The 22,646-nt window shown below is 31.4% G+C and overlaps 2 protein-coding genes across 2 annotated transcripts; both read left to right on the forward strand.

The window, feature by feature from the left end:
• The first annotated feature begins 1,037 nt into the window (after window positions 1–1,037).
• LOC114759621 (E3 ubiquitin-protein ligase RNF181-like) lies at window positions 1,038–4,942 on the forward strand. Its single transcript, XM_028948831.1, has 2 exons — window positions 1,038–1,335; window positions 4,614–4,942. The coding sequence occupies exons 1-2, from the start codon at window positions 1,038–1,040 to the stop codon at window positions 4,940–4,942; spliced, it is 627 nt and encodes a 208-aa protein (XP_028804664.1).
• Window positions 4,943–22,041: 17,099 nt separating this feature from the next.
• LOC114759623 (uncharacterized) lies at window positions 22,042–22,599 on the forward strand. The gene has a single exon (XM_028948832.1). The coding sequence runs from the start codon at window positions 22,042–22,044 to the stop codon at window positions 22,597–22,599; it is 558 nt and encodes a 185-aa protein (XP_028804665.1).
• Window positions 22,600–22,646: the final 47 nt, after the last annotated feature.

Genomic DNA, 22,646 nt, shown 5'->3' on the forward strand with positions numbered 1-22,646 from the left:
TAGAGAAGAGAAGTAGATAAAAAAAATAAGAGAATGATATTGTATTCATTCACTTGTTTCATTTTTATCACAACACAGTAACATGTCCTATTTATAGGCATAGTCTTACACATATGTTACACTTATACTTAAATGATAGATAATGGATAATAAACTACATGAATGTGAAGTGGAGGTGAGTTACAAAATTCAAGGCATAGTGGAGAAGTAATAGAGTAGTGGAAGATTAATGCCTAATGAAAGTAGTGGGAGTTGATAAAGTTAAAGAAGAAGAGGAGATGGACATTCATAATTGATAATATTCATAACACTCCCCTTTGAATGTCTATTATATAAGGATATGCCTCATTAAAAACTTCAATTAGGAAAAATCTTGTGGGACAAAAACATAACAGAAGAAAAAGAGTACACATTCATTGATACACTATTCGATACTGTCTCATTAAAAACTTTGCTAGAAAAACCCAGTAGGGAAAAACCATAAACAAGGAAAAAAGAGTATAGCGTGTATAAACTCCCCTCTTGATAACATCAATTGATATCCTTGAGTCTATGACATCCAATATCAATTGATGTTATCAAGAGGGGTAGTTTTATCAAATATTAAGCTCAACTTAGTCAAGAACACAAGGCGGAGATGCAAAAGATGTATGAGGAGTGTGATGCCAAGTTTGCACAGGCTATGATAATGATAGGCATGACCGGATTCCAGATACCCCAAGTGTCTGAACCTTCGTAAGTAATAATCACACATCTTCTCAAATCTTCTAAAAGTTCACTTCATCCGTTTAAACTTATTTAATGTGCCTTAAGTAATTTCTTTTTATGTTTCAGGGTTTGGGAAGAGCAATAATAATCAGACGCAGTAGCTGACAGTGTTTGACCCTTATCCTAGCCCTAACTTTGCCTAAAACAATGGAATGCCATGTGCCCTTTATGTGGACTTTGAAGATTACACTGTTCATATTGCTAATGGTTGAGCATTCTCAAGCACAACGATCCATGGCAAGAAAGCTCCGAAGGATCAAGCAAGGATGATGGTGGATAGGATCCATAGTGGTCAAGGTGGTACACCAGTGTCCAACCCTGCTGATGAGGTTCAACTACCGGCTCAAACTCAAGAAAATTTCATTTTGTGGCCAAAGAGACTTGTTGGAAAGCCGGTAGTGACAAAGAAGGCGATAGCGAAGAAGGCAACAAAGAGTGCATCAAATTTTGTCATCCTGCCTCTTCCTAATGACAGTGCGGTTATGTATTTCAATTTGGCGCTTCTTCATTCCATGGTAGCAAACATAGAGAAACCCCTTACTTTCAAGATGCCGTTGGAGATTGCGGGTTCAAATGTAACATATGATTTTATCATTGACAAGAAGGACCTCATTCAGTTCCTCAACTTTGAGGAGCTAGATATATTCTTTATGCAGCTGGCTATTTTGTAAGTTATAATATCATTTTCTTATTTCATGTTATATTTATGCATGTTCTAATATTTCTTATTTGAAAAACAAACACTTTACTCAAGTCTGTCAGTAGGGAGGACTTGAAGGAACATATGGTTTTATGTGTCCTCAAAAGGTGCAGAAAATAGTCAATACTATGAAAGCGAGGTCGATCTCTATGATGACCACAATGACTCAGACGAAAAAGAAAATATATTTTGCACCTTACGTGGAAGAGTAATTGTATTATTGTATTTGAGATATACAAGTTATATATATAGGATTATAATTAACATGATTCGTATTTTGCAATTATCTTAGACCCTAATTGTTTATGCTCTCTTTGACAACAAAGTTTATTAGTTCGATTCACTCTGTGGAGGTCTATAAGAAGAAACCAGAGATGTCATTGACACGTTAGTTTATGTTTACATATTTATTACATGTAAAGTTTATAAAAACATGCTCTAATATCTTTTTTTTATTGCTGATAGGGCTTTTCATAGTTTTAATATTGTGGCTAAACAGCAAAATAGGCAACCACCAACATAGATTCTCCTACAAGTATGTTGTTTTAAACTAAATATATGCTTATAAATCTTTTCAATAATCAAAGTTAATGTTTACAATTTTTTTTTTAGATAATCAAAGTCAAGTATTCAATTTTAAATTTCATTTTGTTAGTACCGTTGTTAACCCGGGAGTGTTGAATGCGAATATTATGTCATATGCTATATGAATAGCATCATTGAGACAGGGGTGAATGAGAAATTAAACAAGGTAAACATAGGTTATATTGCATGTAATTCTTCAATTCTTTTCATATTTTTTATCAAGTTGACTAATGATATGTTATTTTCAATTTACAGGCATTATAAAATAATGTGTCATATGACATGGAGGAAATCTACTTGATGAGAGATACTTACTACAAAATTTTGAAAATGTGAAATAGTTAAGTCATTCATCACATTTTAGTTTATTGCTTGATTATTAACACTAATTGAATATTTGTTGATATATTAGGTGATTGAATAAGAATTGGATGTTAGTTAGGATAAGCATCTTGAAATTGTTCTGCGTATTCTTCTGCACTTTGCTGGTTGATTTGGGTTTGTAGATTGCAAAGAGGCTATAAAGAAAATTCACACAGAATTTTAAAAAATAAATGGAGTTTTTAACGGCGGTTATTTTAATAACCGTCGTTAAAAGTTGTCTTTCCACGATAGTTTGGTCATTAAAACCGCTGTGAAAAATTCACTTTCCACGGTGTTTTGTTTAAAAAAATTGTAGTGAAAAGTTATTTTTTTTATGACAGTTTACAATCGTTGTGTTTTATTCTCCTTACAACGTTGATGGAATTCACTGCGCCTCCAAAACCGTCGTGGAAAACTCATTTTAACCGCTATTAAAGGCCTTTTGTCTAATAGTGATAATTTTGGATTCATAACCTCTGTGTGTGTATGCTCCTTCGGTTTTAAATAAAAGATTCATTTTGTAGTATAATTACATTACAAAATGAAAATCAGAAGAAGTATATAGATACTTGGTTTTGAGTTCATAATTGATTTTGACGTGTACAGAGGTGCTTGTATATTTTCAAGAAAAGTGTGTTTTTGGCTCTCGTAACCAATTACAAAAGCAAACCAAACAAGCCCACAGTACTTTTTTCTCTCATATATTTCCTCACCTTACTTTTCTCAAAAGATATCTACTTAAAAATAATTGAAGATTCTGATCATGAAATTTAAAATGTTACTCCTCTAATTTTATTTAAAAGTCACTTTCAACATATTTCATACAAACAAAAAAAATTTTAAACTTCATTGTTACCTCATAGAAACCAAGTCAACGCAATAATAAATGAAGGGTAAAAACATCCATATAAAGACTTTTTTTCAGTGTTCTATAAATAGAACCAAAAAAATATTTTATCTCTCTGCCTTATAAATAGAGCTAGAAGAGTAATTGTCAAAACAACTATGATTTTATAATATCCCTTATCTGTTTTTGGCCAAAAGTATCCTATATATAAAATAATAAAAGGCATCATAAAAGGAGAAAAATAAAAAATATATTAAACCCAGATAATTGCTCATCCACATTATTTTTAACAATTTTCTTTTTCTTATTCAATACTCGGGAGATCAGAACAATCAGAAGATCTACTTTTAAGATTTATGATTAGGATTAAAAAAAAAACTGAAAAAGAAATTTTTCGAAGCATATCTAATTTTGAAATATCCTTTACGCTTTTTGGCCATCAAATATCCCTTTTACACTAAACAAGTATTAAATGAAGTAAATACAATTATAAAATCTTTTACTCAATTTAAAATCAATTTTAATTTGAATAATTATATCACAAATGCAAAAATTATAATTAAGAATTCAAAAGCACATCACTTGTGAGGTGGTTTTGGATGATTGAGGTTTGAGAGACTTCAGGATTGTGAGAATGATCAGAGACATCATAGGACCAAAAAGGCGTAAGGGTAATCATAATGAAGAACAATAAAGGGAGAAATATAATGTGAATTATTTGAGAAAGTATTATGGATTTATAGTTCACAATATGAAGCTCTGATTTTATAATAATCCATCCGGAGAAGTTTAAAATCAAATAGGATTTGTCAATCCTATCCTATGGAAAGACAGGTTTTTTTTTTTTTTAAAAATGTAACTTAAGAGATTAATTAAATAAGGGAAAGAGATTTTTTTTTGGCCAAAATATATACCCTAAAATTTTGATATGTTAGATTATGATTGAGGTAATATAATAAATTAAAAGAAATTCAATCTTAATGTCAATATAATAAAATTAAAAGAAAGTCAAAGGAACACAAAATTTTATTCTCACACTTCATGTTCGTTTCCAAGTTGGTTTTCCCGCAGGTGAGACACCTCCGACCATAGTATCTTCAGCACCAACTTCGTCACATTACATGTCATGCGAGGAATTTTTTCGAACTGGTTCAAGTTTAGTACGTAGGAATCTTTCCCACCCTTTAATTGATCCTCAAGAACTTGATGCTTTCATACCAAACATCATGTCCAAAGCTCAACAATGGTTCGACAATAATAATAATAATAATAATAATAATAATAATAATAATAATTGTTCTTGTCCTTCTATTCTTGAACGTGATGATGGGATCATTATATTTCCTTTAGCTATTGATGTTACCATTAGATTTCTTATGAATATGGATGTTGGGGATTTCATGGAGATGGTTGATCTGGAGGAGTCGATGGAAAGAATTAGAATGATTCCTGCCACTGAAGAAGCGATTCAGTCTCTCAACAAAGTCGAACTTGGAGAAAATACTGATCATCAGTGCTGCATTTGTTTCGAAGATTTTAATGATGCTGATGATGATGCTGAGATTTCAACAATGCCATGTCATCATAATTTTCACAAAAATTGTATTGCTCAGTGGTTAAAAACAAGTCATGTATGCCCTTTATGCCGGTATCAAATGCCTGTAGACAACAATTCTTAGGAATTATATTATCTCTTTTCCAATAGAAAAAACTATTAGTGATTTAGGGTTTGTTTGGTTTCTTATTTTGAAAACAACTTTTTGTTTTTAAAAACAGAAAAATAAAAAAACTTGTATGGTAAGTTGTTTTTCAGTTGATTGTTTTAAAAAACAAAAAGCAGTAATATGTTTTTAAAAACCAAGAAATCAAAACAACTTTTATATGTTTTCCTGTTTTTGTTTTTGTATTTTTATTTTTTGTTTTAAAAATTTTTGAGAAATCTTTTTCTCTTCTTACCTATTATCCACCACTTGTTATTTTTAACGACAACTATTACCTACTAAGTGTGGTTTTCTATGGTTTTTTTTTCAAACATGTTTTTTTAAAATGATTATGCAAACAAATTCTTTTGTTTTTTTTTTTAAAACTTACTCTAAAAAATAATTTTATAAAATTGTTTTAGGAACAAGAAAACAAAAAAAAAACAAACAAGCTCTTAATTCTCGTTATGGTTTTTGAACACTTCAATACAAATATAATGCATCTTTATATCATTTCTGCGTTCCTATGCCTATTTAATTTTATTTTTCGTGTATTCTAATGATGTGCCAATCGTTTTTGGTGCCGTGGTTAAAAACAACAGGGGTGGAAGTTTTTATAATTATTTTCTTGTAATTTAGTGGAAAAATCGGCAATCATTTCCTTTGTCTTGATAAACAAAAACAAAAATGAAGCATGAAAATAAAAAAAAATTAAGTACAATAATATTCACAAAATATTTTGTAAGCAATTCCCGGCATCCTAGAGTTTAATGTGGTACAGATTTACCCGGTGACCCTTAAAGGTGGTGCAAAAACCAAAAAAAAAACAAAAAGAAGAAGAAACCTGGCTGATGCAACTGAAGAAAAAAGATTAGAAGCTTAATGAGCTCAATGTCCCTAAAAAGAAATAAAAATATAAACAATAAAAAGACAGACTTCTTATTTACCAAAGGAGAAAACTAAAGTGAAAAAAAATTATTTACAAAGTTTGACTTGACATAAGATAAAAAGTGTATGATCTACACCCACGTAGTTTAAAGGTAAAAAGGCGTGTCTCTCGGTCATCTTTTAGAAAATTATTTAATTTAATTTATTAAAAAATATTTTTTTGTTGTTTGATGCTTTTTATTTGATAAAATCAATTCATTTGTTGTTATTTGGAAAAGATTTCTTTTAAATAAAGGTTCCCATAATCTTACAGGAAAAAAAATAATTGTTCAAGCTTGCGGAGATTCTAAAACCTTACACAACTCAAGCAGGCATTTATTTTGAAAATATTTTATTTTTTACAAAAAGGAGGACTTTTTATTTTATTTTCATTTTTAAAAATCAAGTCAAAATTATTTTTCTCCTTTTTATTTATTTTAAGTAAAAGATGCAATCCCATTGGTATACCTGTGGAAACTCTCATAATCTTACATGGTTTACTAATGAATATAGATGTCTTGAGAGAATCTAAAATTTCACATGGCATAAATTAAGAAAAAAAGGATGCAATCTCTGCTTGGAAGAGGAAGGAAAAAGAAAACCTTTATAGAAAGAGGGACGAGACACAAAATCAATTCATGAAATCCTAATCAAGCACAGTAGAGAAGGGACGCACCCTTGCTCCATTATCAGTTGGCCCAAAAAGACAAGCAAAATAGTTAATGAACAAGCTAAAATATAAATCACTGCATTACATGAAGTACTTCTCATGAAGCATACGGAAGACAAGGGATGAAGTCAATGGAAAAAAGCAAAAGGGTGCAGACATGTGAAAATCGAAAGGGCACCAACAACACGTTACAAAGTAGTGACGGGAAGTGATTATGCAACCACAATAAATCGAATGAATGATAAAAGGAAAGGAAATGTCAGTCAAAATGGCGGACTCCAAATGGCCATGCACACACACATATATACACCGGGGTGTTTGGTAATTTGAAAGCATTTTTTAAAAATGCTTTTATACAAATTGAAACAAAATTCATTTCATACACTCCTTAAAGATGAATTATGAGAAATGTGAAACTTGTGTGGCTGACCCAAAAGGCACAGAATAAAAACAAAAACAAAACGAAATATATAAAAAGGAAAGGGGAGGAGAAAGAAAAAACAAAAATCAAGCATCTAATAAAAAGAAAGGAAATCATAAGAAAGCATTAATTTAAATCATGTTAGAGTCCACCCTCTAGTTATTGGTGTTGAGGCTTACATATATGATAACCACCATAAAGCCATAGGCTTTCCTTGGGTGGGACTAAAAAGAAGATAAATAATAAAATTCACTCAATTATGGTCACTTCCACCAATTTTCAAACCCTTACTGCTATTTGCTCTTCAAATAATTGTTTGTCCACCTCCAACCCTTACTCTCCTATATAGGATGTTAGGGAATTAATACTTGTTATTAAATTAGAAACTAATTTCTGTAATGTATATTTCTGTTATGTATTGGTTAATTGTATAAATACTTGATTAAGAAAGAAATGAACGTGAGATATTCATTTTTCCCATTCATTCAGTATCATGGTAACTAGAGCCTAAACAAATTCTCTCTCCCTCTCTCTTTTTCCTTTCTTCTTTTTCTTCTCTCTCTACCCTTTGTCCTATTCAATCTTTTTCCTTCTCTTCGAGCTTCCATAGCTGACTTTACCATCTCTGAATCCACCACTTCTCCTTCCGTTGATTAGAATAGCCCTTACTATATACATCCTAATGAAAATCCTGCTCTGGTTCCGGTTGTACCATCGCATGATGGCTCCAATTACCACACCTTGGCGCGAGCAATGTGCTTGACATTACTATCCAAGAACAAACTCAAATTTATTGATGGATCCCTTTCTCCCTCTTCACTTCTAATCTGATGTTTCCATACTAGGAATGTTGTAACAACTTGGTGCAAGGCTGGCTCACCAAATCGCTCTCTCCTACCATCACGAAGAGTGTTCTTTGGTTTGATCGAGCTTCCAACATCTAGACTGATCTTTGCTCTCCTTACTCTCAGTTTGATATATTTCGCATTGCCAATCTCTAGGAGGAAATACATAGTCTGAAACAAGGAAATGTGAGCATTACTGAGTATTATACTAGGCTCAAGATTTTTTGGGATGAACTTTCTAGTGTTCGTCCAATCAAGCAATGTGCATGTGGCTCCTGTAGATCTGCTGCTAAACAAAGAGAGGAGGACTACATCATCAGATTTCTCAAAGGCCTCAATGACCAATATGCTTCTGTCAAATTTCATGTTATGATGCTGGATTCCTTACCTCCCATTAATCGAGCCTTTTCTCTTGTATTGCAACGAGAACATGAATTTCATATTACACCAGAGTCCAAGATTATGCTTGCCAAGGGTCCACGACCTTCTCTTCCCCGTTCTTTCTCTGGTTCCAAACCAAGCACCACTAAACAATGCACTTGCTATGGAAAACCAAGACATATTGAAGAAACATGCTATAGAAAGCATGGTTTTCCACCAGGCTTCAAGTTTTGCAATGATTCCCCTGCCACGGTGAATAATTTTTCAACTCAAGATTTTCCTTTGTTCAAGAAATTCATACTGTTAAGCCTCTTCCTCCATATCAATCAAGACAAACAACGTCCATTCTCCCTTAACTTTCTGCTGAGCAATATCAACACCTTTTAACACTCCTAATTAAGCCCTTCTCAACCTTCCACCTCTGCTTCTGTTAATCATTTTTCCACCTCTATTTCCTTGGTTAAAGATAATTGTCATTCATTTTCTTCTCAACATTCTAGTACTTGGATAATCGATTATATTGCTCTTGATCATGTCTACTTTTCTTTGGATTTATTTTCTTCTTATCAATCCATTTCACCCATTTCTGTGAGTCTTCCTACTAGTTCTCATTCTATAGCTTCTATTTTTGGTACTATTGTTCTTTCTTCTACTTTGGTCTTATATAACATTTTATATCTTCTGAATTTTGCTTTCAACATTATCTCAGTTTCTTATTTAACCTTTTCCCTTCATTGTTTTCTAATTTTTTATTCTCACTTATGTCAGATATACTTGCTCCAACCTTCACTAATGATTGGTATAGCTAAAATTTTTGAAGGGCTTTCTCTTCTAAATGCAGATATGCTTCCATCCTTTCCTACTTCTCAGGTTCATCTGGCCACTACAAAATCAGAATCAACCTTTAATCTTTGGCAGCAAAAAATTTTTTATCTGTCACTTCCACCCCTAATCCAAAGACATATAGTCAAGCTGTTAAAAATTTAAAATGGAGGGATGCTATAAATGTGGAAATTCATGCTCTAGAACAGAATCAAACTTGGGTTTTAACTACTTTACCACTTGGTAAGAGAACTATTGGGTGCAAGTGGGTATTCAAAACTAAGTATAAAGCCAATGGTGAAGTTGAGTGATATAAGGCTAGACTTGTAGCAAAAGAGTACACACAAACAGAGGGTATTGATTACTTTGGCACTTTCTCACCAACAACTAAGGTGACTTCTCTTTGATTACTACTTTCCATTGCAACTCCTAAAAATTGGTTTCTGCACCAATGGGATGTTAATAATGCCTTCCTCCATGGAGATCTACATTAAGAAGTGTATATGGAGCTTTCAAAAGGCTTTACACCCTCTTCCCCGAATCTGATCTGCAAGTTACAAAAGTTACTTTATGGTTTAAAGCAAGCAAGCTGGCAGTGGCATTCAAAATTATTATCTCCCTTGATTTCCTATGGCTATGTTCAGTCAGCTTCTGACCATTTCCTCTTTTTTAAAGCAGTTTCTGATTCTCTTAGTGCTATACTGGTATATGTTGACGATATTGTTCTTGCTGGGAATGATTTGACTGAAATTAATCTTGTACAGTAGCGTTTAGATGCAGCTTTCACAATTAAAGACCTTTTCTTCCTCGGTCTTGAGCTTGCATAGTCTAAAGATGGTATCTTTTTGTCTCAACATAAGTTTGCCTTAGAGTTAACTGAGGACACTGGTTATTTGGCATGCAAACCTGCATCTTCTCCCATGGATCCACATCTAAAGCTTTTTAAAGACAAATGAGAATGTTTGGCTGATCCACAATCATATCAAAAACTCATCAATAGACTCTAATACCTTACTACTACTAGGCCTGACTTAAGCTTTGCCACTCAACCATTGAGTCAATTCATGTCTCCCCTGACTGACATTCATCTTCAGGCAGCACATCAAGTCCTGAGATATAATAAATCATCTCCTGGTACAAGTCTCCTTTTCTCTTCTACATCAGATTTGAAGTTGAAAAGTTTTAGTGCCTCTGATTGGGCTGGTTGTCCCAACACCCATCGTTCTGTTACTAGTTTTGTAATCTTCCTTGGTTCTTCTTTAATTTCTTGGCGAGCCAAGAAACAATCCAGAATCTCTGGATCTTCATTTGAAGCTGTATACAAGGTCCTAGCCTCAACAACTTGTGAGTTGCAATGGCTTATATACTTATTAAACAGTTTCCATTTATCTCATATAGATCCAGCACTAATCTACTGTGATAATCAATCTGCCATTTAGATTGCTTCCAATCCCACATTCCATGAACACACAAAACATATAGAATTAGACTGTCATCTGATTAGAGAAAAGTTACAAGTCAAAATCATTTGTCTACTTCCAATTCGAACCTCATACCAACTAGCAAATGTTTTCACCAAGCCCCTACATCCAGCCAAATTTCATGAACTCATATCCAAGCTAGGCATGAAAAACATTCATGCTCTAGCTTTGCAGGGGGTGTTAGGGAATTAATACTTGTTATTAGGTTAGAAACTAATTTTTGTTATGTATTGGTTATTTGTATAGATACTTGATTAAGCAAGTAATGAAAGTAAGATATTCCTTTTTCCCATTCATTCAGTATCATAGGGCTTCAACTAAGATTTTCCATTTTTTTAATTTTTTAATTTTTCTTAATTATGACTTACAATATCATTTTCTATTTAAGCACCAATCACCATCAATTTCTGACTTTTTTAAATTTAATTTTCAATTCTGGGGAGCCAATCATCTTTAAATTAGGGATCTTTATTTTTATTTTATGATTTTTTTATTTTTCTTTTTTATGAGTCCACCCCACACTCCGTGACTTGGAGGTCAATTAGCATTTAAATTTATTTTTTTCTTTTATTACTATTTATTGCGGGAAGGATATTTTTATTTGATTTTTGTTTTTTGATTACCACAAGGTGGATTTTTCAAACTTGATCTCCAAACAAAAATAAGGGAGAATTAAAAAAAAGTTATAATTATTGTGATGATGTCTCGAGAACCCGTGCAAAAAGTCCAACCACTAACTTTTGCTAATAACTCAGATTGAGAAATATTGTGATGATCTTCCGAGAACAGGTGGCACCATACCGATCTTTAAAGATTAAGGGAGAATTTAAATAAAAAAAATTGAATTTTAAAAATTTCAAATCACTTGTTTATTACATTTTAATAATAATTGATAATATTTGAAAAGTAAGTAACAACACATTTACTACCTCAAACGTTTTCCTCCTTACGAAATGAGATCATTTATCACCTCAAGCAACAGTGGGTTGATTAATATTTATTTTAAAAATGAAATGTTTGACAAAGTTAAACTTGTTTCAATCACTATTATTGGATAATTAGATGACAAAGACAAATATACTCTCATGCAAATGTTTAATTTGTATGTGTATGACAAAAAAGTGCTTAAATCATATAATAATTATTTTGACAAAAACTGTAATTCGATAAGACTAACGTCACAGCTTACTTTAGGGTTTTTATTAGAGTTAATTATAGATTTAAAAAGTTAGTTGTCAAAACAAATCTGATTTTCTAATATCCTTCACCTGTTTTTGGCCAAAAATATCCTTTAATTTATATAAAAGAATAAATGGTACTCCTCCGGTCCTTAATATAAGACCCATTTAACTAATTTGATTAGATTAAGGAAGTTAGGTAAGTTAGTTAATTATAAGAAAAGTGACACATTTTTCCTAAAATACTATAATCATCTTTCTTAATACCCATTCTCCTTCTTTTACTTGATTATAGTTGAGGGAGTTTCCATAAGGGTAATTTAGAGAAAATTGATAAATATAAGAAATGGATCTTATATTTAGGATCAAAACCAACTCAAGAATTAGGTCCTATATTAAGGACCAGAGGAGTATAATGAAATGAGAAAAATAAAAAATATATAAGAATGTTTTAAAATTTTCAACACAAATAATGGCTCATCCGCATTATTTTTAACATTTTCCTTTTCCCTGTCTTTTTCTTATTCAATATGGCGGAGATCAAAACAATAAGAAGATCTACTTGTAAGATTTATGATTAGTATTAAAAAAGCTGAAAAGGAAATTTTCAAAGCATATCTGATTTTGAAATATCCTTTATGCTTTATGGCCATCAAATATCCCCTTATACTAAACTGTAGAAGTATTAAATGAAGAAAATAAAATTATAAAATCTTTTATTCAATTTAAAATTAATTTTAACCTTAATAATTATATTTACTTAAATTTCATAATCAATATATATTAATCATTTGCCAAAAGAAATATGATTTTTTCCTTAAATACAACTATATCAAAAATGAAAAAAGTTATAATTAAAAATTAAAAAAAACGTCTTGAAGATGAACTTTCTTTTGTTTTTATCATATTACCTCAAGCCTAACCTATATAAATCAATATATTCATGCTATATATTTTGGCCAAAAAATATCTCTTGCTCGTATTTAATTAATCTCAATTTAATCAGTAGAAAAGATAATTTATCCTTCTTTATGATAGAACTAATAAATCCTATTTGATCTCAAACTCTTACGATTATTATAAAATCAGAGCTTCATATAGTGAAATACTCCTCCGGTCCTTATTATAAGATCCAATTTGACTTTTTATTTGGTCCTAATTATAAGACCCAATCCATTTTGTCTCTTATATTTATGTATTTTTTTCCAAGATAATCCTTCTAATAATGATAGTTTTAGCCAATATACTTAATTAGCAAGGATATTTTAGGAATGACAATACTTATTTATTATAAATAACCAACTTAACTTACTTCCTTAATTTCCTTAAATAAGTCAATTGAGTCTTATAATTAGGACCGGAGGAGTATAATAAATCCTTGGTACTTTCACAAATAATTCATATTTAGTACTTCCTTGTTCTTCAACATGCTTACTCTTACGCCATTTTTCTCGTATCGTGTCTCCGACCATCCTCATCATCCCGAAGTCTTTCAAACCTTACCCATCCAAAACCACCTCACAGGAACAGAAAATTTTATTCTCAGACTTCATGTTCGTTTCCAAGTTCGTTTTACTTCAGGTGAGACATCTCCGACCATAGTATCTTCAGCACCAACTTCGTCGCATTACATATCATGCGAGGAATTTTTTCGAACTGGTTCAAGTTTATTACGTAGGAATCTTTCCCACCCTTTAATTGATCCTCAAGAACTTGATGCTTTCATACCAAACATCATGTCCAAAGCTCAACAATGGTTCGACAATAATAACAATAATAAACATAATAATCGTTCTCGTGCTTCTATTCTTGAACGTGATGATGGGATCATTATATTTCCTTTAGCTATTGATGTTACGATTAGATTTCTTATGAATATGGATGTTGGGGATTTCATGGAGATGGTTGATCTGGAGGAGTCCATGGAAAGGATTAGAATGATTCCTGCCTCTGAAGAAGCCATTCAATCTCTCAACAAAGCCGAACTTGGAGAAAATACTGATCATCAGTGCTGCATTTGTTTCGAAGATTTTAATGATGATGATGCTGAGATTTCAACAATGCCATGTCATCATAATTTTCACAAAAACTGTATTGTTCATTGGTTAAAAACAAGTCATGTATGCCCTTTATGCCGGTATCAAATGCCTGTAGACAACAATTCTTAGGAATTATGTTATCTCTTTTCCTATAGAAAAAACTTTTAGTGATTTAATTCTTGTTATGGTTTTTGAATCTTCAATACAAATATAACACATCTTTATATCATTTATGCGTTCTTATGACTATTTAATTTTTTTTCCCCCATGTATGGGTAATGACGTACCCATCGTGCTGGTCAAAAAAAAAAAAAGACGTACCCATCGTTTTTGGTGCCATATCATTAGAAAATAAAAGGGGCGAAAACAATTTCTAACTATTTTCTTGTAATTTGGTGGACGAGTTGGTAATTAGTATTTAATTCTGTTTTGATCAACAAAAACAAAAACAAAGGATGAAAATAAAAAAAAGTTTGCCAAAAAATTAAAAAAAAAAAAGTTAAGGTGCAAAAATGTTCAGAAAGTCTTGTAGGGAATTGTTCACAGTTTTAAAATGTATCAAATAAACAGTACCACTTTACATGACTCTTTAGAATGAATGGTTAGAGATTTGGGCCAGATTATATTATTTTTCCCCCTCCTTAAGAGATGTGTAGAGCTTCATTTTGAGACTTACATCATTTGATTTTTTTTTAGAATTAATTATGATTTTTTAAAAGTCTATCAAAATTCATGAGGTTACTAATGAGAACCTTGAAAATTAACTTCAGCTTTCTAGTCTAATGCCATACTCTCTCGCTGTCTCCCAGTCCAGGTTCTACATCATCATCCAGTGGCTAATTAGCACTTCTGTTTTAATCAACAAATACAAAAATGAATGATGGAAATTAAAAAAAAAAAATTGGCCAATAAAGTTGAAGAAAAAAGTTAAGGTGCAAAAATATTCATAAAGTATTTTGTAGGGGACTGTTCGCATTTTAAAGTGTAGTGTGGTACATGATTTCTGTGAGATTGATTGAATATTTGTGCTGGTTTTATTGCATTGAAGTGGCAGATTACATGTGGTATAATAAAGTCTCTGGTTTTGACGTTAATGAATATGGTGATAGCTTGAGTTGTAGCTCTAACTTTGATGGTGGATTTTTTAAGCTCAAACTTGCTGCAATTTTAACATTGGCTTGCTTTATTTCGGATGGAAGGCTATTTGGAGCCTATACAGTGATTGTTCAAAGGATGAAAGAGGATTTAAGATGGGTTCCATCAGAAGGAGATGACTGCTATGCTATTTTGATACTTTTGCAACAATTGCTAATCAGCAGGATTTATCTTTTGGCTTTTGTAATAAACCTCTCCTTATGGATAAGATAAGTGCAAAAATAACGGTTATCTTATTTTAATGGTTTTGTCATTTTTGCACTCATTTTAAAATTTCATAGTTAGATTTGCATATAAGAAAAGTATACAGTGTTAGGCACACTTTTAAAAAAAGTTTATAGGTATTTTTGTAGCTTAACCTTATTTATATGCATCATTAGATTATATATTAGTATATAAGCCAAGCAAATTAATTTGAAGAAAAATAATAAATATAATATTTTAAAATAATTTATTTAATATCCTTAATCTCCTCAAATTAATCAATTGTGTCCTATACTACGGACCTGAGACAATACTTAGATGCAAGTAATGAACCTTGTATCTTAGAAAGGAAAGATGTCATCTTGGATAAATATATGTAAAAGGTTTGGAGGCTAAAAAAATAACAAGACAAAGAGAATATGTGTGTGTTGACTATAATGAGAGAAAGATGGATGGACTTGGAAGTGAGAATAGATGGAGAAAAAAAATATGATATTTGGTGGAACTAAAAAGAATAAAGTTAATAGATGTTTATAGGAGTTGATGAATTTTGTTATTTTTTCTCCCTTTTAGAAACTTCATGTGTTTTTTGCATCTAAGTAAATTTTATGATGTTCAGTGCCCCTTGATGTAAACTTTGTTATTAAAAATGCTTCTTAAAACTGACTTTACGTGCCCGCTAATGTGAAATTAACGGACCCGTGTGATGCCAAATGGCAAATTTTGACAACTTCATATATATTTTTATACCTAAGTAAACTTTATGGTGCCTAGTGTTCATTGGAATAAACTTTGTTATCAAAATTACACCTTAACCCTTATATATTTATTTAGATTGCAACGAAAATAAAACTATGATTGCATATTGATGATCAAGCATGTTAATGCGATTGTTAGTCACTATTGCTATTAAGATTTTGATTAAATCTCACTCTTATCTTAAAACGCAGTTACTATCATAGGACCAAGTTCCATCAAGGACAAAGGCAAACTTGAAGGATGAAGCTTAAAAGGCTATGTTATGTTGTTGTAAATATTATATTTTTGAAAGGAACTTGTAGGCCTACTATGGTTTGGCTACATTTGTAATTATGTATGCATGACCAAAAACATGCGTGTTACGTAAATACTGTCCAACCATGTTGTATATGATATAACAAGCGTGGGAACATGTATGCAAGACATTTGGGGTTAGTCATGCAAATTATGATGTAATGGAAGGATAAGACACCCTTAATAAGCACTAATTAAAGCTGGTAATCTTGAAGCCCATGCATGTCAGTCCTAAAAGGACTGGTTTCTGGTGGGCTAATTTCAATGGGTTGGTGGATTGGCCCATGTTGCGGGTTAGGGAGTTGTGGGCTGAAAAAGAACTGTATCAAAACAAGTTTACATATTGCTAATCCAACTCATCACTTTTGACGGTTTGACAGGCTGGGCTATGGACGCAACCCATATTACCATATCTAGCAATAATCTTGGATTGAAGTGAGATTAGGGCAAACGATATTGGACGAATGAAACTCTCTACTCTAATGCCATACTTCAGAGTTTTAAAACAAGTTCTTGGAAAATTGGGCCAGATTATATACACACACATATATATTCCTCTTAAGAGGATGCGCAGAGTTTCATTTTGAGACTTATATCAGTCTATTTTGATTTTTTTAAAAATCAATTATGATTTTTTTAAAACTTTATCAAAATCCATGAGGTTACCCAAAAGAAAAAAACCTTGAAAATTAAATTCAGCTTTCTAGTCTAATGCCATCCTCTCACAGTCCAGGTTCTCCATCATCATACAGTGCCTGTAGACGCGGATCCTACAATTAATTAGTAGAATCAACTCATCTATAGTTCGTATTCCCTTTTTCTGTGTTGGCGCATTTTACCAAGCAAACAATCATATGGAAAGGAAAATGACAAATATAATGAATATTATAAAATTATCTAGAAAAAAAAGATAACAAAATATCCTAAAAATTGCTAAAGAACAAATCACGTTTGTGAATTTTAAAATCTCAATTCATACCCCTTATATCATTTTAGAATTTTCAAATCTTGTAAAGTTATATAAATGCCTTTTACTTTCTTTTTTTTTTAAAATATTGTCACTTTAGCACCCTTCGCCGGTTTTCAGTTGCTGGTGTTGGTGGCCAGCTGTTGGAGGTCTGGCGACATGTCACCAAAACTCCAGTGACTAGTTGCCAGAACTCCATTGACTACTCTTTTTTATATATTGACTACTCTTTTTTAGAACTCCGATGAGTATTTTTATTTAGTTACTAACTACTCTATTCTTAAAATATTGGTGACTACTCTTGTTTAACTATTGACTACTCTAGTTTCGCTATTGAATACTTTTGTTTCAAAAATTCAAAAAATGCATTAAGTGTTGTTGGAGATTTAATGACTACTTTTTTATCTAATTATTCACTATTCTTGTGTAGTTAATAGCTATATAAGAGTAGTCACCGTAACTTTGAAAACAAAAATAGTTAATAGTTAAACTAGAATAGTCAATAATTATATAAAAGTAGTTATAAAAAATAAGGACAATATTGTCATTTCATAATATTTTAAAATTCTAAAATAGTACAAGTGGTTTGATTTGGGATTTTGAAATTCATCCACCCCAATTTATTCTTTTATATTTTTGAGGGTATTTTAGTATTTTTTTTCTCTCATTTATCTATAGATATTGAATAATTATATATATAAATGATAAATTGCTCACTTATATATGTTTGCATATTGCTAATTAATTATTTAAATTAAAATAAAATTATAAATTACAATTTATAACTTATCATATCAACTCATATTCTTTTTTTATAATTTACATATGAAAAAGTGATTTTGATAACAATATTGGAATATTTTAAATTTTATCATTAACAATTTTTTTTAAAAAAATGTCATCCAAACATCATCAATTTTTTCTAAAATTTATTCTCCAAAAAAATAATCCCAATATATTTAATCACTGTATTAGTTTGACAAAGGCTGTGAAGCACAACTCTGTCAATGTTAATTCATTTTTTTAATCCAAAAAGGGAGTCAATTTGAAGTTATCTTTTGAGTTAAGGTACAAATTTGGTGCGAAGTTTTTCACTTAGAACGTTAGGTATTTGAAAGTTTTTTTGGGATGTAAATTTCAAAAAGTTTAAAATAGTAGCAGTATTGTCTCCTATTGTTTTTTTTTTTGGCTATATGTAGATATCTTTTTATTGGAGATAATCCTATTCGAGACAATGTTGGGTATTAAATGTAAATATCTCTCCTAGCAAGGATGCGAACTTTAGTTTACCATGTTGTGATAAACTAGCTCTTTTTACTGAATCCAACCCCTGCTGGCCATTGCCTCCTATTATTAAAAGATTCATTTTAATATTAAAATAGTGAAAATCAAACATTAACATTTTTAACGGTAGTAGGGGCAATATTAGTGTGATTTTAAATTTTTAAAACAAATTTGTACTTAAACAATTTCTAGGTGCTTAGTGCTTCTAAGTTAAAACTTTTTGAGTAAATTTGCACCTTAACTCTTTTTTTTTTACTAGTCCACGAAGTTTCAAAGATCACTAAGTTGTATTGCATGAGGAAAAAAAACCTTTCTCCTACTTAAAATAGTGGAATTATTTTTGAAGAAAAAATTTGGAATTATTTTTTAATAAATGGCCATAGCAAAAATTGCCCCGCAACCTAAAGAAGTTTCTCCTTAATTCCCCTCCACGATCGGTTCCTATTCAGTGGGCTTACTTCACAAGTCAGTCAGGTCAACGTGAGAAATTTCATGGAATTATTTAATTGAACAGCAGTTTCCAATATTAATTTCAATTGTGACAGATCCTCCCTTTGATTTTGATGACCATTCTCCACAAGTCAGTCAACGAAAGAAATTTATGAATTTTTCTTTGTAATTGATATATTGTTAGCACATTCTACTAACACTATATTTGGTAGGAGGGAAATAAACAACAAGAGGGAGAAGAAAAATTTCAGCGGGTTTGATTTTAAAAAATTAGAAAAGTGGGGTTATAAAATTTTAATAAAGATAAGATGTAAGATAAAAGAGTAAAAAAAATTAATTGAAATTAAAACTTTAATCTCACCTTTTTAATTTTTTTAAATCAAACCCATTATATAAGAAAAATTAATTGAAATTAAAGCTCTTGATCTCACCTTTTTATTTTTCAAATCAAATCCATTATAATTTACCCTTTATTCCCCTCCTCTCCCATTTTCCTCCTACTAAATAGACCCTAAGAGAATAGTAAGAATATAATTTGGATTTTAATTATAAATATAAGATATCAATCTATTTTAATCTTCTAAATTTATAATTTATCTCTTATAGTGCGTTTGGTACGAAGGATTTGATGGGAAGGAGAGGAAGGAAGAAGGATTTTGATCATTTTTTCTTATTTAGTAAAATAAAAATTTTAGAAGGGGAGGGAAAAATTTTTAATATTTTCCCTCCCCTTCAAAATTGAAAAAATTTGGAGGGAAAAAGTAATCTTTTGGCTTGTATTTGCTAATATACCCATATTATTTTCTAATAATCCCATGTTACCTTCAACGCCGAATTGTATGTAATTTAGTATGCTTGTGGATTCAATCATGCCTCTCTTTCCTTATTTATATGCCATCAAATATATATATTAAAAAAAAGTTCCTATCAAATATATTTTAATTTCGAAACACAAATCAAGCATTTAAAACAAAAACATACAAATAACTCATCTATGTCATCTTTGAAAAGATTATTTGGCTACTCATACCAACAACACAGAAGAAAATAAGAGCTGAAAAAAACATATTCAAATTAAACATATTTACTTCATTAGACTAGATTTTGAATATAAATATAATTATAGTTATTAGATATATATAGCAGCTATTAATTATGTATTATCATTATATTTATTTAATTATGCTAATCATAAAAAATTAATCTCATATATTAAATTTTTTTATTAATTATTCTATAAAGTTTGTAAAAATCAAGATAAAAAATAATATAAGGGCAGAGTTGCCCATACAAAAATATTTTGCCTCACCTCCCTTCCTAAACCAAACAAGATAACATTAAAAATTCCTCTCCTCCCTTCTCCTCTCTTTTTATTAATTCAAACAAGATAATATTAAAATTTCTTTTTTTTTTTCCTTTCATCTCTTTTCCTTCCATTAAAATCCTTCCCCTCCCATCCTTCTATTGAGCCAAACACACTCTTAACTACTCTTATTGATTACGCATATTAAATAGGGATTTCTATCAATATGAGTAGTTTTCAATACAAATGAGTATGCATGTACTGCAAGGGGGTGAAAAACACACAGTTTACAAATAACTAATTTTTAATTGATTACTTGTAGTTTCTATAAATTATTCATTTACCTCATATATATAGAATTAAAAATAGTACTCTAAATTGAATATGCTACATGTCAAGGTGCTAAAAATCATATCAGTCATTGAACCGGTCAAAACAGTAGTTCAAGAGTTAGTAGGTTAAACCAGAATCAAATCGAGGTCAGACCGGTCATTAATAAAATAATATAATTAATTAAAAATATTAATATTTGAATATAAATAATCAAAGAATTTTAATTAAATTTAAAATATGCTCATATGCACGGGACTGTTATGGGACATAAGAGTCATGTCTCATTGAAGACGTGAACCAACTCCAAAAGAAACAAGAGGCTAGTACGGAAGTGTTTTGTTAATGGTTTGCATTATTGTCTGTCTGTCTGATGTGCAATCTCTATTTGTGTGTGTTTTTATTTTATTTCATTTGATGGGAAGGTGAACCAATGTACCCGTCTTTATTCTAGTTTCACTCTTCCGTCTTCTAGGTTCTCTTCTTTTTTACCATTTTGATTTCAATCCTCTCTAATTTTCTCATACCTTGATACTGAGACAGCGTCGACAAATCAACAAGCGAGCGTCACCATCACCCCAAAGGCCACCGTCTCTGATTAATCTCCACCATCACCTTCCTTTCGACCTTTCTTCTTCTCCCTCCATCATCTCTGGCGTCTCCCAAGTCCCTTCACATGAAATCATCTAAGTCCTAGGTTTTTCTCCACATTTTCTTTTCAATTTCTTACTTGCCCTGAAGATTTCTTGGCTACTCCTGAGATCTGATCTAGATCTTCGAAAGAGATTTAAGTTTCATATTCTCTTCGTCTTCAAACCCCCCTTTCTTCTTCAGCCTCCCTCATCATTCTTTGATTTTTTGGCATTTGGATTTTTTCAAAAGACGACTCGGATAACCCTTGCACTTGGCGGGTTACGCGGGTTGTAACCGGTTCATTCTGATCCACACTGAGTCAGTTTCCTCCCAGTTTATCCACTAAATCGAACTGGACTGATGGCCGGTTGACTGGTTTCCAGCTGATCCGGTCCGGTTTTCCAATCATTGCTGTATGTACCTAAATTAAAAAAATTGTATATTTCATAAAATTATAAATTTTTGTTTTTTGGGTGCCCGAACAGAAAATCATAACTGAGAACCATAAGTAGAGAATATTTATTTTTAAATATTTCATGATTAAAAATCGGTAAGTCCTAAATTTCGTTCAAGTTTTATTATTATTATTTTTTGAATTCTTGGATCCTCCGAACTGATTTCCTGTTTTAAGTTGAATCTTCAATAGTACTTTTTCTAATCAATGATTACATCCACAGAAGTAGTTGTGTTAAATTCAACAACGCAAATTATACGTATCCGTGATTCTTGACTTGACCAAGTCTTTCATCGAGGTCTTCAAAGTCTTCCCCCAGGAATATTCATAGCAAAAACAGAATAATTTTCTTTCCTCGTCATGTTATAAATTTAAACAAGCTTGATCCAAACCAAACAATTACAGAGAAATCCATATCTTATTTTGCTTTTCAAGTTTCCCTCTTTGGAGATAACCCAAAGTCTAATCCAATTACCATATCATGGCAACTTTTGGAGCAAACCAGAGAATCCCCACATCATCACCTCCGCTTTCATCCGACGATCAACCCTGTGAACCAAAAGCACCTCATGAAAAGCAGTTCACGTTAAACTTTTACTGTCCTTTCAGCATTCCTTTAACCCCAGAATCAGCAGCTCTTCGCGTCATCAGAAACTTGGGGAATTTAGGGTTATATTACACACTATTTGTATGGATCATACTCTTTATAACCCTAATCCCTCAACGCAAGGTTTCTCTGATTCTTCTGGTTATCATGAGCTATGTGACAACGTTGTACTTGCTACTACTAAGGGCATACCCTAGTTCTTATGTCCTTCATAGAGTTATAGACAAAAGGTTTGTTTTGTCTCTACTTGCAATTGCCACAATGGTTCAACTTATCGTGACAGGAGCAGGGATTCATCTAGGTGTGACTTTAGCATGTTCTGTGCCTCTTGTTTTGCTTCATGCAGTTTTATGGATTAGTCATCATGAGATTTCTGAGAATTTCGATGCTTCTGGTGCGGCAGAACTTGCTCCTCTTGCTGATAGGGTGTGATTATTTTTTTTTGTTGAAATAATCTTAATAAAGTCATTTAATTTGGA

Source organism: Neltuma alba, unplaced genomic scaffold, assembly GCF_004799145.2.
Source record: "Neltuma alba isolate B1F8T4 unplaced genomic scaffold, ASM479914v2 tig00010875_pilon, whole genome shotgun sequence".
NCBI lineage: Eukaryota > Viridiplantae > Streptophyta > Magnoliopsida > Fabales > Fabaceae > Neltuma > Neltuma alba.